The 17,062-nt window shown below is 40.2% G+C and overlaps 1 protein-coding gene across 2 annotated transcripts in view; it reads left to right on the top strand.

The window, feature by feature from the left end:
• Window positions 1–17,062, top strand: part of SLC25A13 (solute carrier family 25 member 13) — a 104,095-nt gene that overhangs the window by 44,284 nt on the left and 42,749 nt on the right. The window contains exons 5-6 of one of the 2 annotated variants that reach the window (XM_082285067.1): window positions 10,225–10,364; window positions 16,871–17,017. In XM_082285067.1, the coding sequence (XP_082141193.1) occupies window positions 10,225–10,364; window positions 16,871–17,017 (287 nt within the window). The remainder of the gene's footprint in view (window positions 1–10,224; window positions 10,365–16,870; window positions 17,018–17,062) is intronic. The other variant, XM_082285068.1, reaches the window with a different exon arrangement.

Here is a 17,062-nt window from a genome sequence, read left to right as displayed (position 1 = left end):
TAGATAGTTAGACATTTTAATTGAACTAAAATAGTTTTATCCTAATACAGTACAGTTGTGGGAGTACATTTTGTGGTGTATTTGAAATTGAAGTATTTAAGTGAGGGAAAGTGTATGTTAATGCTTTGCAAGAAAGTGATTTTTTTTTTTCTTTAATATCATCTATCTAAGCAAAATAGCTGTTAAAGACATAGAGCTCTCAAGTCTCTTGCTGGAAAGTAAAGTGTAAAGTTAGGATTATTTCTTTGAGCCAGGAGTTTGCTTTTATCACTTTGGTTGGTATATTAAATTGCTGTAGGAAACAAAGATGTGAATTCTGAAGTAAATTTTTTATTGGTGGACAACTACAGTGAAATTAGCCCCTGCCAGTGTAAAACAAAAGGTGTTGATTCAGTCTGGATCCTGGAAGTCCTGTGTTTTTATATCCCCATGATACGGGTAACAGAAATGAGTCCAAATGATGATTTCATTTGCCCACGTGGGGCATTGAATTTGATATTCAGCTTTGGTTACACACAACCAACACTGGCTTATGTTAAGCAGCAAAAACTCCTGCTTGTCCATTACAATCCAGCACTAGTCCACACTTGGACTAACTCAAAATAATTAAATTGGTTAAAATTACCTTTTTTATTTTTTGAGTTAAATTTTGTCTTTGAGAACTTTATCTGGATTTGGAGGAGCTAGTCCTATGAAAAAATAAACTACCTCTTACACACAAAGTTATCAAAAAAAGTGAATTCTGGGGGTTTTCGGGTGTTTATATGCAAGTATATATGTGCAGACACATTTTTTCAGGTGCAGGTGAAACTGATCTTAGTCTAAATGAGTCAGGTCCACTAAGGCAGGTTTTTGCACTCTTTTGAATGAATCTTTTTTAGAATGGCAGTGATAACACATGACAGAGCACAAATAAATTGCACTGACCTGAGCTGCTTTTTTCAAACCACCCCCCTTCTTGATACGCGCAATACACTCCCATTATCTGGAAATTATGTGCTCCATTTCTGCTCTGCCAGCTTCACTTTGAGTATTCTACCAGATACTTTCTTTGTAATATTTTAAGGAAAAAATAACCTAATTTAATTTTTTTTTTTTTTTTAAATTCACAGTTGCAAAATAGGTTGTGGTCCATGTTTTTTGAGGAATTAAGAGGAAGTGAAAATACAGCATTAGTTTATTATTTCAGGGCTTTTAACCTGTGGAAAAAGGTGGCTGTGACAGCCCTTCCTGCTCTTAATGCTTTGTTGAGGGAAGTTGGAGGGGTGAGTACCTTTCCTTTGCTGTCCTTAGTAATCAAACTATTCCAGCGTGTTATTCAATTCACTGTATGGCCGCCATAAAACTATTTCGACTGTTTCCTTAACAAAGCAGCGGGGAGATGAAGAAGGTGATTGTAATGCTCGTACTTCCAGAGTGTTGTTCTTCTACATAAATGGGGATAAATGGAAAACCCAGCCAAGTACTTGGACTACTCATCATGCCACATCTTACCTGAACAGATGTGATGTTGACATACATTTTCCAAAATAAAAGTCATCATTATCAAGGATGGAAATAAATTCTAACTAGCTGTGAATTTGGAGTTCACAGCAGTAAAGGAAAACCTAAGAAAACAAAATAAAACCCAAAAATAAGACATCCCAAACCTTGGATAAATCCCAACAATTCCAGTAAAACAAGATAATACAAAGAATTATTACTTGAATATTTCTGACATACATATGTATATACACACACACACACATATATATATATATGTACCTGTCTCTGTACACATATGCTTTTATATACACACACACATACATATATATATGTGTGGAAGGTATTTTTTCAGCTTTATACTGGCTAGCACTTGAATTCCAATGCCTTAGAAAGCCTCGAGCAGCCTGAGGGGTAGCACGGGCGATCTAGCACTTTAGTAGCTCTAAATCGGTACCTGAATCAGCTGCAAAGCAAATACCATCAGCAGAAGCAAAGAGGGAGAAATATAGCTCCCTGCTCAGCTACTTTCCTGTGAACATCTCTGGTTATCTGTCTCATTTGAAAGCTTCTAACTGCAGGGAATTGAGCGAGCAGGGAGCTATATATATATATATATATATATATAAAGTGCTAGATCGCCCGTGCTACCCCTCCAGGCTGCTCGAGGCTTTCTAAGGCATTGGAATACAAGCGTTAGCTGGTATAAAGCTGAAAAGATACCTTCCACATATATGTACCTGTCTCTGTACACATATGCTTTTACACAAGTTTATTGTTCTTCCAAGATGTCATAAGTAAAGCAATCCTGGCAGCAGGCTGGCTTGGCAGAGCAAGGATCTACTTTGGAGCTAAGGCAAAAAAAGAAGGTGTATGTCCAGTCCATTTTACAGAGAAAATTCATATGGCTCAAACTCAACTGGAGTTGAAGCTGGCCAGAAACGTGGGGGACAAAAAATTTTTTTTAAATATACTAATGGCAAAACGCAGTCCAGAAATAACATTGTCTCATTGCATTATGAGAATGGTCACCTCACAAACAGGGACATAGACAAGGCAGAGATGTTTAATGCTTTCTTTGCTGTTGTCTTCAACATGAATGCTGGGCTAAGGGGGACTCAGTGCTCTGAGCTGAACCATAGGACCTGAGGGAGTAGCATGAAACCGTGTCAGGAGAGATTTAGGTTAGGTAATAGCAAAAGGTTCTTTGCTCAGAGCGTGGCTGGGCACTGGAACAGGTGCCCCAGGGAAGTGGTCACAGCACCAAACCTGGCAGAGTTCCCGAAGCGTTTGAACGATGTTCTCAGGCACATGGTGTGAATCTTGGGGTTGCTCTGTGCAGGGCTAGGAGATGGACTTCAGTGATTGTTGTGAGTCCCATCCAGCTCAGGATATTCTACTATTCTGTGATTTTTCTCTGTCCAGGAGGAGCAGGAGCTGGCTGTTCCACCAGACAGACAGCCCTGATGTGAGTGAGAGTGCCAAGAGGCTGGCACCTGGGCACAGCTCTCACTGGCAAGGAGTGCAGTCCCATGCTACCTGAGCATGGACAGAAAAGCAGGTCTGGTGACAGTGACCAGGGTCGGCCAGACATGTCCATAGGGATGAGACAGGTCCAAGATAAGGCTGGGAACTTAAGTCAGGGGGTTGGGGTCACTGAGGTGCAGGCATCCCTACAGCAAGCCTCATCAAGAGAGATTAAGACCTGAGATGAGGCTTCTCCCAGCTCTTTCTCCTGCAGTGCTGTGCCTGGACCTGTATCCCTCATGCTTGTGCATGGGTCATGGGGAAGAAGTTGCAGAACCTGGTGGTGTACTCAGGATCAGGAAGCTTATGGAAAATGCGGAATTGTTTCAAGTGGTCAGTGAGGACCAAAGCTTGTGGAAATCATTCTGTCCTCATCTCCTCTGAGCTTTAGGCCAGGTGGTTGGTACGGTGCTGGGGTTTCCTAGTCATGATATTGAAACAGCTACTCTCATCAAAACGAAATTGTTTTCTCTTTGCAGGAGGTAGGTAGTCCCATGTTCTTTACAGAAATTTCTATTGCAAATATCATCAGGGTAATCTCATTTTTTCTCAAGGCCCAGGGCTTTGGTACAGGTTTTCTATACTATGTTCAAATAATTTGTGTAAAGGAGTAACATATATAAAATGTATTGATTTTATGTAGAGCTGAGGATGACAGGTTTTCTGCAAAAATGTTGTGACTATTTTGTAAGATCAGTGGACTTTTGCAGATGATGATGAAATTCTTGAGACTGTGTTGAGACTGTGTTAACTTTACTGGGCTTAATGATGACAGCGTGTGAAAAACATATTTGCAAAATAAATTTGAAAAATATACTTTAAAAATAAATAGTTTGAAAGAATTCCAGATTTAATATGTCAGATGCTTATGGACTATACCCAGTAAAGATTTTAATAGCTTGTTCTGTTAAGTGACTTTTCTTAGCTGTAAAATACAGTGGAATAATGACTTTCATTTTTTTCTTTTTAAAATCTAAAATTTATAAATCCAAATTTCACTTGGGGAATATTGGTGGTCCTTGTTGTGTAAAGAGTGTCCGTAGTTATTCCAAAGCATGCTTTATTTCTATTTTACTTCTTAATCACAGGAAATGGAATGTCATAGGAATGAAAATTGAATGGAATCACAGGGATGAAAATGTGAATGCAGCATGCTTGTTTGCACAATAAGCATTTAAACATACACATCAGTACACTGCAGAGAAGAAGGTCCCCAGGACTTAAAGGACCAAAAACCCCCACTGTAAATCAGCAGGCAGTTCACCTGGAGGGAAAATGAAACAACTGTTTCATGCAGTGATCAGAAACAAATGGCAAGGTAGCTATTTTTTAGTTAGAGACTGTGCAGGGACAATTATTTGTTTTAGAACCTTGCAATTTATTTTAAAATTGAGTTTCAAAGTTGAATTTTTTTAAAGATTGATAAAAGTGACAGCATGGATTTCTAAAAATGAGTATTTAAAATCTTCAACCTGTTGTTTGTTTTGCTTTTTGACAGCTCTGGTTCAAACAATGCAAATACACTGATGGTTGTATTTTTTGCTAGCTTTAGATTTATTTTGTGCTGTTACAGCTCCTGACATTGAAGCATTAACATTTTGCCTTTTCAAAACTAAAGCAATTAAACAGTGTTCTGAAATGGATTTTAAAGCTTCAATTTATCAGATATTTTGATTAAATACTTGTTTAGGATCAAAGCACAGTTGCCCAGAGAGGTTGTGGAATCTCTGTTGTTGGGGGTACTCATGGAATCACAGATTGGGTCAGGTTGGAAGGGACCACAGTGGGTCATCTGGTCCAACCTTCCTCCTCAAGCAGGGTCATCCCAGAGCACATGGCACAGGATTTTGTCCAGATGGTTTTTGAGTATCTCCAGCGAGAGTAACTCCACAGCCTTTCTGGGCAATCTGCTGCAGTGCTGAGACACACACACAGAGTAAAGAAGGTCTTCCTTATATTCATGTGGAACTTCCTGTGCATCAGTTTCTGCCCATTGCCTCTTGTGCTGTTGCTTGGCACCACTGAGAAGAGTCTGGTCCATCCTCTTGGCACACCCCCTTTAGGTTTTTATACACATTAATGAGTTCCCCTCTCAGTTATCTCTTCTGGAGGCTGAACAGGCCCAGCTCCCTCAGCCTTTCCTTGTAAAAGAGATGCTTCAGTCCCCTAACCATTTTTGTAGACCTCCACTGGACCTGCTCCAGGAGCTCCATACCTTTCTTGAACTGAGGAACCCAGAACTGGACACGGTATTCCATGTGTGGCATCACTGGGGCTGACTAGAGGGTCAGGATCACTTCCCTTGACCTGCTGCTCTTCCCAGTGCATCTCAGGACACCACTGGCATTTTTGGCCACAGGGGCACCGCTGGCTCATGGACAGCTCATGGTCCACTTGGACCCCCAGGTCCTTCTTCTCAGAGCTGCATCTCAGCAAGTCAGCCCCAGGCTGTGCTGGTTTATGGGGTTATTCCTTGTCAGGTACAGGACCCCACATTTTCTTTTGCTGAATTTCATACTCTTTTTCTCTGCCCGTCTCTCCAGCCTGTCGAGGTCCTTCTGAAGGGCTGCACAGCACTCAGGGTATTTGAGTGCTCCCAGCTTTGTGTTCTCACTGAGGAGGCATCTGCCCCTTTGTCCAGGTCATTGATGAATAAGTTAAACAATATTAGGCCCAGTATTGAACCTTGGGGAATGCCACTAGTGACAGGCCTCCAGCTAGAACCTGTGCCACTGATTATGACCCTCTGGGATTTCAACATTCCCTTACCCTGGTGTCCCGAATCAGAAATTCATGAGGGGGTATTCGAACCTCATCTGGCCATGGCCCTGAGCAACCTGTTCTGCTTGGACCTTCTTTGACTGGTGGCTGGACTCCATGAAATCCAGGTGTCCTTTCCATTACAAATTACTCTGTAGCTCTGAAACAGGCTCCTTTTTAAAAAAAAGTTTTAATGGATCCTGGCTACTGAACCACACCACAGCTTCTCTGTGTTTTGCTGTATTCACTTAAGTGACTTGTGGATAGCTGTTGAACTTCCAACTAGGGATTTAATGCAAAACTACTTTTTTTTCATTGTCCATTTTTTATTTTAATAATGGACTTAGATGATTAGGAGCTGATACTGTTAGAACGGAATAATAACTTGGAGTGAGTTTTGGTACATAATTGGATACCTTTTGATGGTTAAATCACAAGTTAAAACACTTCAAATTTTTCCTGTAGTATGAATGGTTTTTAATGTCTGAATTGGGCAATCTGACTACAGATGAGATTTGAGTCAGTGATGTGGTGGATGAATGGGTGATGAGACCTAGCGAGGGAAGAGGAAAAAGACTGTTCACTGAGCATAGGAATTTGTGCACCATAGCTGCAAAAAGAAAGTACAGGGTATATGTAAAAAGGCAGTGGCAAAGAGGATACCATGTCTCATGCCATCAAAGAATCAGTAGAAGCACAGTAGGCAGTCTTCCAGTCAGCTGCCTGCATTGTATTATCCAACATGCATTCTGTCAGAAAAGCATCTGGTAGTAGTTGCCAAGGCATATTTACATCAATATACAGTACGATTGTGAAGAGATCAAGTTGTGTGGGTTCTTTTACTGTATCTACACTAATGTGGTAGTCTGTGTTTTCCAAATCATACAAAAATTAAGTGCACATATTTAGCTTGAGCTATTTAGAGTGATATTTGTACTTACATGAACTTCTGAGGCATGCTTGTGGCCTTTAATCTCTAAAACAGACAAGGGAATGCAAATGGCCTGGATAGAGACCTTATATTCCTAATTGGCTTGATGAGGTTTTCAGTTTCATTGTTGTGTGTTCCTTTGCCTTTTATAATGCCAATAATTAAACACTGTATTTAGTCTGAAGTTACCATTCTTTCCACTTCTTGACATTTGGACATGTCTTGGTAATGTGCACTCACAGCCCAGAAAGCCAAACATGTCCTGGGCTGCATCAAAAGCAGCATGGGCAGCAAGGCAGGGGAGGGGATTCTGCCCCTCTGCTCTGCTCTGGTGAGACCCCACCTGGAACACTGCATCCAGCTCAGGGACCCCCAGCATTGGAAGGACATGGATCTGTTGGAGCGAGTCCAGAGGAGGCAAACAAAGATGGTTAAAGGGATCGACAAAAAGGGGAGAGAATTGGGATTGTTCATCCTGTAGAGAAGGCTTTGGGGGTGACCTAATTGCAGCCTTCCAGTACCTGAAGGGAGCCTACAAGATAGGACAAGGGGGAATGGTTTTAAACTGAAAGAGAGCAGGTTTAGGTTAGATACATGGAAGAAATTCTTTATTATGAGGTAAATTCTTTTCTATGGTGAGACACTGTAACAGGTTTCCCAGAGAAGTTGTGGATGCCCCATCCCTGGAGGCTTTGAGAAACGTGGTCTAGTGAAGGGTGTCCCTGCCCATGGCAAGGATGGTTGAAGCTAGATGATCTTTAAGGTCTCTTTCAACCCAAACTATTCTATGATTATATGTTTCATTTTCTTGAGATGGAATTTTTATTTTGGGCTCCAGCCAAGGAGGGTTTACAGGACACAGAGCTAAGGGAGCAGGATACATTGTTCCTTCAAGGTAGCTAATGTATGGCAGTGAATTAAAATAAAATTATAGTGGCATATTCAAAGGAGACTGCAGCTTTCATATGTTAACAAGTTGAAGTAAGAACTGTGTGGAGCCTTGCCCCATCAAAACAAATTTGAGACTCCTTTTATACTAGCTAAGTTTCTGCTATCTCTTAGCTTGCATCAGGTAAGAATGCACCTTTTTCTCTCTGACAAAGGCAAGTCTGGACCTAAACATAGCTTTTGGTAAATAATAACCAAACATAGCTTTTGGTAAACAATGATTTGTTCCTAATCTCATCCACACAGTATCAGTGGCTTGCTTTGGGGAAATTCTGGAGGTGGGATGAGAGGGAAAGAGGAAGCCAACGAACATCTGATTTCTGTGCAAGAGACAGCTGACAGGGGTTCTGGGAATGTCTTTCTCTGGAAAAGCAGTGGTCACTACTAGAAAGAGACAACCTTTATTTCCTCTTATATGCAGGCAAGACAGGCTGTCTTTTTCATGCTGGTTGCCTTCTTTGAAGAAAGTCTGGCAGAAAGCAGAAACTTTATAAATATGATCTCCAGTGACATATGGCAAGGTGCCTTGAGCTGTGGCAGTAGGAAGCACCCTAAATGAAAGACCTCAAGTAGAGGGATAGGACCTCACCCTGAACCAATAGACTTTCTCTCCCATTCTGCTCTCCAGGAGTAGAATTTTGCTCCTGGAGAATGCTGGCAGACAAGATCCAAGCTGGCTGTGATGAAGCTTAAGACATGAATGAACAATGGGGCTGTCCTGGGGGGCATTGACTTTGCTTGGAGAAAATTCTCTTAGGACATTAGGACTTGGAGTTATGAATTTTATGAATTTGAGGTTAACTGAGGTTAGTCTTCCTGTTTGTAAGTTAAATCCAACTTGCTCTTTCACCACTGATGCCCTGGGATCAGTGGGTGTTTTTAAAGCTGAAACTACTGACTGGGTTGTGAGATGGGAAGAGGTCTGCAGTTTCGTTTCTGCTCTGTGAAGCCTTCTTGCTTTAGAACAAGCTATTCTTGTGGGTTATACCATCTGCAGGGCTTTTGGGTCGGTGCAGCAGATATCTGCCCCTTTCATCTCCTTGTGACCATATTTTTCTATGTCTTTTTTCTTCATTTACTTGGGCTCTTCCTGACATCTTCCTGGCTCTCAGCTGTGCCACTTATGCTCTCACTTTTTCCTGCTTCCTTGCCTAAAAATGGGGATTCCACCCTGCTTGGATTTCCCTGAGTCAACAAAACTGCTGTGCCTGCCTGGCAGGGACTGAACCATCAGCCAGAACTCAACATGCACAGGAGATGCAACCTCATTGCCCCAAGGAGTCAGCTCCCACCTTTGCTTGTGGCACTGGAATGAGCTGGAAGGTGGCTCCCAGTCCTGCCTGGCAGGCAAAGGCTGGCTCCAGTGAGGTGGTTCCCAGCTTGTTCTGAACACAGGCAAGCACTAAGTTCTGCTGATTTCCTCAACCCCAGGCACCAGCCATGCTTGGGAACGGGTTTACAGCTCTGCTGCTCGCAGAGACAGACAGGAGCTCATGGTTTGGACTCCTGGTCTTCCACAAAGCGTGAAGGGAGCAGACCAGCTCCTGGCCCAGCCTGGGGGTAGGGAGTGACTCCTGGGAACCATCTCTCCATGCTCACAAGAACTTGCAGGAGACAAGATCTGGCTCTTCGCTTGAGTTGCTGAAGGAGTCATACAGCAATTAGGAAGGCATATAGCAGCTGGGAACCTCTGGCCTTCAGCTTGTCTTCAGAGGATATCTTTGCCCTGGTTTTTTGGCAGAGACCAAACTGTCACATTGAAGTGGGCACTGTCCTTTGAGACAAGTACTTGCTCAGATCTTGGTGTTTTCATTAGTTACAGTATATGCAGTCTAGTTGCAGAACTGTATGGTCCTTACTACTGCACAATTTGGTGTGTATCAAATAGTGGCTTCTTCACGGAAACTGCTGTGTATTACCAGTCTGCCAAGCCTGCTGCCCAGTTGTGACTACTAACTATGAAGCTTGTATTTAGCTGTGATCATACTTGTCATGCTGCCCCCCTCCTCGTAGAAGAGATATAGGCTTAAAGTCTGCATACTGCTGGTGACAAGTTTTTGTTCCTGCCTGCCATGTCTCTGCACATCCCCTGTCCTGTTTGTGACTGCTCTGTCAGTAACTCCAGAAAAGTGGATCTTGAAATAATGGTATTTTTGTAGTTGATTGGTTTGAATGTGGAGAACTCTGGGAAAAATTCAAAAGCCTGAATTACAGTGACACAAAACTTTCATTGTTAGAAGCTTGAAAAGATTATGCTGAAAATCGGTTAGCTTTAGTCATCTTTTTATAAATTGTCTTTTAATTTTAATCTTTCCTTGTTTGAATTCAAAACTTGAAATATCTGAGTTTCTTTTAATTAAATGCTGTGGGTATAAAACTTCACAAATAAAACTATTATTCAGAAACTATTTGTGAGGGTGATGATTTGGGGAAACAAAAACATTAGGTTTGCTTTATGTTACTAATTTATATGAACAGTATTGCTTTCCTGTTACAACATATCATATTTGTTTATATGTTTGTCCCTATTGTTATTTTATTTTATTACTAAATGAACATTTTTCTTTTCTTCCCAGAGGATGCTAAGCAAGTTTTTGGCCAGACTACCATTCATCAGCACATTCCTTTTAACTGGAATTCAGAGTTCGTACAGCTGCATTTTGGAAAGGATAGAAAAAGACACCTAACATATGCGGAGTTCACTCAGTTTTTACTGGTGGGTCTAATACAGTATGGTTTGTCAAGAGTAATAAGAAGGATGCAAGAATCAAAGTGTTTGCAAACTTGCCAAATACCATGCTGGTAGCAAAGCTGAAATATATAGCAAGTGTAGGCTTTTACAGTCAGAGTGCTGGACTTGTATAGTATGCTGGTAAATAGGATATGCTGTTGGTAAAACTGCTGATTCAGGCTAGCTGGGGTTTTTTTCCTTTTCCTTTGTTTTTGCACCTGTGTGCAGAAGGTGATTATTTCTACACTGTTGTGTAGCCATAGACATGAGATTAAAAACCTAGACTTCGATGTCTGAAAATCTCCTGTATTTTTAAATCTATGAGTCAAAGAATGTTAAATAACAGTATTGAACATTTTGGACTCAACTTGCCAGACTCATATTAACAAGTACTTTTGTCTGTAAACAGCATGTTTACTAAACATATATTTAATTCAGAGCTGATATCCAATAATAGTTTTTACAAGCCATTTCCACACACTTTACTTTTGATCTTTTTTGAATTAGGATTATTTTAGGGAAAATTTGCTTGTATATAATGAATAAAGCACTATTTTGCAAGTAATTCTTGGCTGTTCATACTAGTCATACAAGGTACTTTGTTACAGGAAGTAAAATATGCTAATAAAAAAATAAACTGATTATCTGTATTTCAGCAGTACTGTAAAATAGTCTTCAGTAGGAAAAGAGGTGAAACACGTGAGTTTCTTATTTGTATTCCTCCTGAATACTTAATGCCTGTATTAGTATTTACACTAGAGAGTTTTAAAATGGGAACCTGCTTCAAGACTGCAAGGTTTCTTTTTTTCTTGTTTACACAAGTATGTTAGTTCACAGTAGGAGGTGGTATCATTTTGATGAGGAATAATTAAGATAATGCTATTGAGACAAATGTTTCAAATTGACTTTGTAGAACAGAGCCTAATTAACTTTGTATGAAGAGGACGTCAGGTATCACATGATTAAATTGTATTCCCTTAGGCTTTGTATTGACTATTGTAACTCCTAAGTAGCTAAGACATAAACCAGTTTTGTGACAGAAATAAGAATCAGAACCTCTTTTGAGTGAAAAAGCAAATGTGCTACTTTATTAGGAAAAAATGCCTCTGGCAATGTGTTCTGGTATCTCCTTGCAACTACACAATGAGCCTCAGATATGTATCCTGATTTTGGTGGTTTAAAGTCACAGTTTTAACAAAGTACCAGTCTTGTTTGCCTCATTTGTCTATTTGTTTGGACATCTGAGGAAAACCTGTTGAAAAATTCAGAATAAAAACAAGACACTTTTTCACCATTTAAAGTGTGTGTGTAAGGGTTGTGAGAGAAGTTGAGAGGTTAGAGTCAGAGACCTAAAAGAGCTTGTAATCTTAAGGCTGGTGTTTGGAATATTTGAGTTCTTTCTTTGGGTTCTTTTGTGTTTTTAACTTGAATTAGGAGAAGCAAGCACTGAGGCAGGAGTTTTCTAACTTTGGAGATTAGTGCTAACTATTAGGCTTTCTCCTCCTGTGGAGGGATGTTCCTCTTTACTTATCTGAAAGGACTTTTCTTGGATGGGATGATACTTCGGGGATAGTTGGTTGTGTTGGAGGATGTCAGTGGTCCTCATGAACCAGCCAGCCCTTCTGGTGATGATCCATATAGGTCAGAAATACAGGAGGAGGAGGATAAACCAGGAGAATAAGTATGACAATTCTGGGTGTCTCTGGAGAGGTGAGATCCACTCAGGAAAAATTCTAATACTGCTAATAGAGATGCTCTCAGCATTGGTGCAGGCAGGAAAGATTTTCAAATAAATTAATTGTCCTAAGACTTCTGAAGCTGCCTGTTATCAGTACAGTCTATTAGGATGCTCAGTCAAGTCACAGTAATTGGGTACATCTGTTTACCCACTTTCTAAAACTGTAAATCACGTAAGCTTCCCTGCTGATTCTTGCCTTGCAGCATTGTACTACAGATGCTGAAGTTTGGGCACAGAAATGGCTCTCGGCACTAAGTGGAGCGTTGCTGTTCACAGGCATGGAAATCTCCCTTTAAGCTCTGTAACCTTCAGTACTCAGTCTTTCCTTCTGACATTCTGCCTGTGCATGAGTCAGTCTTCTTGGTCTGATGTCTAGACCTTGGACCTTAGACAGCAGGAGACCACAGTGGATACCAAATTACCTTTCTGCATTCCTGATGTGTGAATGCAGTTTACACTGCACTTAACATGGACCAGATGGTTCTGTAGGGCGCTTCAGGTACCGCTTTGTAAGTACAGTGCAATTTGCAACTTTTAATGGAATAATCTAGCTAGATTCAAATTCCTTTACATTGGGTCCTATTATGTCACATAAACTTGTTCCGTGATCATTATCTGTTGCAGCATTTGGACTAATCATCACTTCTGGCAAAGCTAAAGGTATTTGGAAAATAACATTAGTATATTTTATCCATGCACAAGATAGATCTCTTGTGGCTTTAAATAAGAAGTGTTTATATGGGATTCTGAATATTTATATCCTGCCAGCACTTTTTCTGTCTGTAGTAACAGAGATGCCTGAAAGTATAGCCTCCAAACTCCTTGGCTCTAATACAGTTAACAATCTATTTGCATCAACCTAGAGCTCAGGGTGTGTTGTTTTACCCTGCTCATTTGCTGGCTTAAAATTAGCTTGTGTACCTGTACTATATACCCATCACATCTCTATCTGTTTGCATATGGTCATGTTCCATCATCACTTAAGTGGCAAGTCTGCCTTACGAAGAGCAAAATCAGCCCCTTTCTCAGCATGTAAAATCTATTCCACACAATGAATTTTAACATATGTGGGCCTGGTAAATCTGTTTCTGTATTGCCTGGGAATTTACTTATGCCCAGCATATTAGTTGATGAAGTAGTAGTCTCTATAATTGAACCTTGGGATCTACTCCAGTGGCAAAGATTGTGTTGTATCTGATGACTTGTAGATACCTTGGGATGGAATGCAAACATAAATTTCTATCTAAGTGCAAGGTAAAGAAGCTTTTAATGAGCTGGAGTAAGTGAAAGCTGAGTTAAAATCTCTAGATAGGAAATAATTTCATTAGAATCTGGTGCCAGCATGCCTGCCATGCTGTACAAATTAATTTTTCACAGAGTCTTATTTTGCCTGGGGGAATTCTGGACTTCTAGCATCAAGGAAGATGCTTGTTTTCTATGTATATCTTAAGTTTACAGAAAGTCTAGTTGGAGAAGGTTCTTTAGGAAGTGTAATTTGTATTGCAAAGTAATGAGGATTGTATTTCTTTAAACCTTAGTCTGTCTAGGTAAACAATATGGGACTGAAATAGGTGCAACAATAAAATTACTGCAAGTCGGCATCTCTGAAGACTACAGTTTTGCTGTATTGTTTTTCACCTTATTTTTAAGGTGGTATTCTTTATATTAGCTGCATATACACAACAAAGGTGATGTTACAAACATCTCATAAAGAATTTTCTGATAAATTGCTAGTAGCAGTTTTGAAACTCCTTTTGAAACATAGTTATGCTGTGAGTTGTCTCAGCTTTCAGGCATGGAGGCTGAGGGAATGTATAGCCTTTCTTTTGAGGTAAACACTTTAAGGAGTTTATTGCATTGATATGCATGGTGCAGTGATTAGAAAAGTGACATATGTCTGGTTTGTTGGTAACAGACTTTGTAGGTTTGTCTGAAATTTAGATTTGAGATGGTTTGTTACCATGTGATTGTCTGCGTGTTCTTGTGTACCATACTGCTTCCATCCATGGTCATGGTTTGAGAATGTCATGTGGCTGAAGATCCCTGTGCTTCTTTCTTCCTGGTGTAGCTGGAAAATGTGTAGCTCTGCTCAAAATAACCTAAAGAGTCTCCGTAGCCTAAAAAGTCTCTCCCTTCCTGAGGTCAGTCTTCTCTTGTCTATGTGCAGTATTCGTAAACCATTTTGAACTGGAACTTAGTTTCTGAACTAAGGAGGAGGTATGAATAGGGAGTTTCAGAAGACTGACATCATCCCATTCACAGTTTTGTCTTGCTGTTTGTCTACAGCTAAATGGCTCTTTTCTGTCTGACAAAAAGATGGGTAAATGGCAGCGCCAAGACCTTGACAATATGTTTAACAAGTGGGATAATTCTCTCTAGTGCGTTCCAGTTTACCAAGAAAATTGGAAAGAATCATGTTAGCAAGGAGAGGATAGGGTGTTTTGGCTTGTTCTCAACTGTAGTAGTAGCAGCCTTTTTGCAGTTAGCTGGATGATGACAAGAAACACGCACTTGATGCACCTCTTTGGAGCACGAGCCCTGCTTTGTTCTGTGGCTAAGACATCACTGTCAGACAATGTCTCACCAATGGTACAATACCTCCAGACTCACTGATGGGTGTACACAGATGGGAACAGATTGGACTTCTGCAGGTGGTGTCCAGGTTTTTTTACTGCATTTTAGTGCTGGATTCTGCCAATGAAATACTGCCAGCAGTTTCAGTGGTTAAAACAAATTGAGTGAGGGAAGAAGAAAGCAATATTCACAGTTTCCCATGTAATCCTTCTGTTAAATACAATTTATTTTTTCTCTGGTAGTGCTTCCATTTAATGACAAACATTTTTATTCATTTGTTCCCACGTTTCTACCTGCTAAGTGATGAGTATTTAGGATACAAGCATTATTATACCAAACTCCTCTGCAGAGCTCTCTGCCTCCCAAGTAGTTGCCTGCCTCAAGCTGACTAAGTCTTTTTGTGTTTTTGTGCTCATCTCACCATAAACCTTCCAAAATTGCTTTCTTCCAAATTTCTGTTGAAATTACAGTCTCAGTTGGAGTGAAGTAGGAACTTGCATGGCTGCATCCAGCCAGAGTATTATTGCTGAATTGTAACACCTCAACATGGGGGTCTGTAATGTAAAGAAAACGTGGCCGAACTGAAATTGTACCACTTCAAATTATAACCCCCAGGAGCATTTCCCATCAAAAGAACAAATTTCAGATTAGTTCTGGGAGTGAAACATTGACCAGTCTTTTCCCCCCAACCCTTTCCTCCCTCTGCCTAATATATTAGGAGGTTTTCATCATACCTTTCAGGTCAGGGTACAGTGTTGCAATTAGAAATTAGGACCAAAATTGGCAAAGTCAGAAGGATGAAATAAAAGGACAAGCATGGCTTGAGTGGCCACGTGAACTGAGTGAATAGAAGGAGGGAGGGATGGCATCTGCAGGCCTCTGGCAGGTCCGGTTCCACTCCATCTGAATTTGCCTTTTGCCCTTCACTCTTTATTTCCTTGAATGCTGATGTGAGACAAATAACAGCTTACAGGAGATCATATTTACTGAGAGTACATCATGATGGTGACTCTTGACTAGCTTGAGTCTTGGATTAATATGTATTTTAAGGCACATATTTGCAAATACAATGGAAATAGTTGGATAGTGTCATGATCCGCTGCAAGACTTGCTTAGTATTGCTGACATAGTTTTGCTCTGATTCCATTTTCTGAATAACTGATTATGAATATGTATTCAAAATAAGCACTGTATTTCCAGTGAAGAAGTTTTTATAATCCTTGAAATTTAAAGGGAAGACACGGCAGTGATTTGTGTTCCTTCATTCACCTAAAAAATACAGGTTGGGAAGTCTGATTACATCACCAAAGGTATTTTTTTTTTTACAAACCTGTAGAACTCAACAAAAATTCATATGTAATAACAAGTTACATCTGTGCAGGATTGTTCCTTTTAAATAAAAAAAAGGAAAGTAGTCTTAACAGTAATTTAAGAAGAAAGGGTGAAGGTCACAGTAGGACTTTCAGCTCTGAGAGATTATATACCTTTTTTTCTCCTTTTTTCTCTTGGTAGTACATTTGAATCACAAAATGAGATTATCAGGTGGTTGTATCAGATAATGTTTATGCCTGTTACTACTGCTGAAATACTGAGAACTGATCTTTAATCAGTCATGATACAAGGAGTTCTAAATTAAACTGCTGGTGTCTTTTGTAGACAAATAACTTTATGTTTTAAATGAGGATGCTTTTTGAGGGAATCCCTTCCAGATTAGTAAGTGTCTACATGGAAATCTCTGATGATTTCATTGTCCTCATTCAAGGAGTAGTGAGTGCTTTTACAGAAAGTATTTTGACCTGCTGTGATACATGCAATAAACTGGATAATGCACATCATGGAACACTTTAATGTTCATGGGCGGGAGATTACTTGCACTGGTGTGTTGGTATGCGTTCTCCATTTCTCAGTTAAATGAATTGCATGACATAATGTCCAGGCAGCAAAGAAATCATGATGTTGTCCAAGGTATTGAGGTCAGTGATAGAGACCATATATGCTCCTGCTAGAAAAGGCTGAAATTTACATACTATATACATACAATAGCCACTTAACATTAGATTACCAGTAGTTGTGTTTTGTTAGGAATGAGAAGTCTTGTAGGATTGCATTACTTACATTAAATTTAACTGTTAAGGTGACGATTTTGAACGTAACTTTTTTTTTCCCCATATGTTTGCAGGAGATACAATTAGAACATGCAAAACAGGCTTTTGTACAGAGAGACAATGCTCAATCTGGAAGAGTCACAGCTATGGACTTCAGGGACATTATGGTCACTATCCGGCCACACATGCTGACACCATTTGTAGAAGAATGTCTAGTAGCTGTGAGTAGTTCTGGTATCCCAGCTGGCAGACCTGGGATACAGCTG

Source organism: Coloeus monedula (genome assembly GCF_965178545.1).
Source record: "Coloeus monedula genome assembly, chromosome: 1".
Taxonomy (NCBI): Eukaryota; Metazoa; Chordata; class Aves; order Passeriformes; family Corvidae; genus Coloeus; species Coloeus monedula.
Note: the sequence above shows the minus strand (reverse complement) of the source record. Positions and strands in the feature narration are given on the sequence as shown.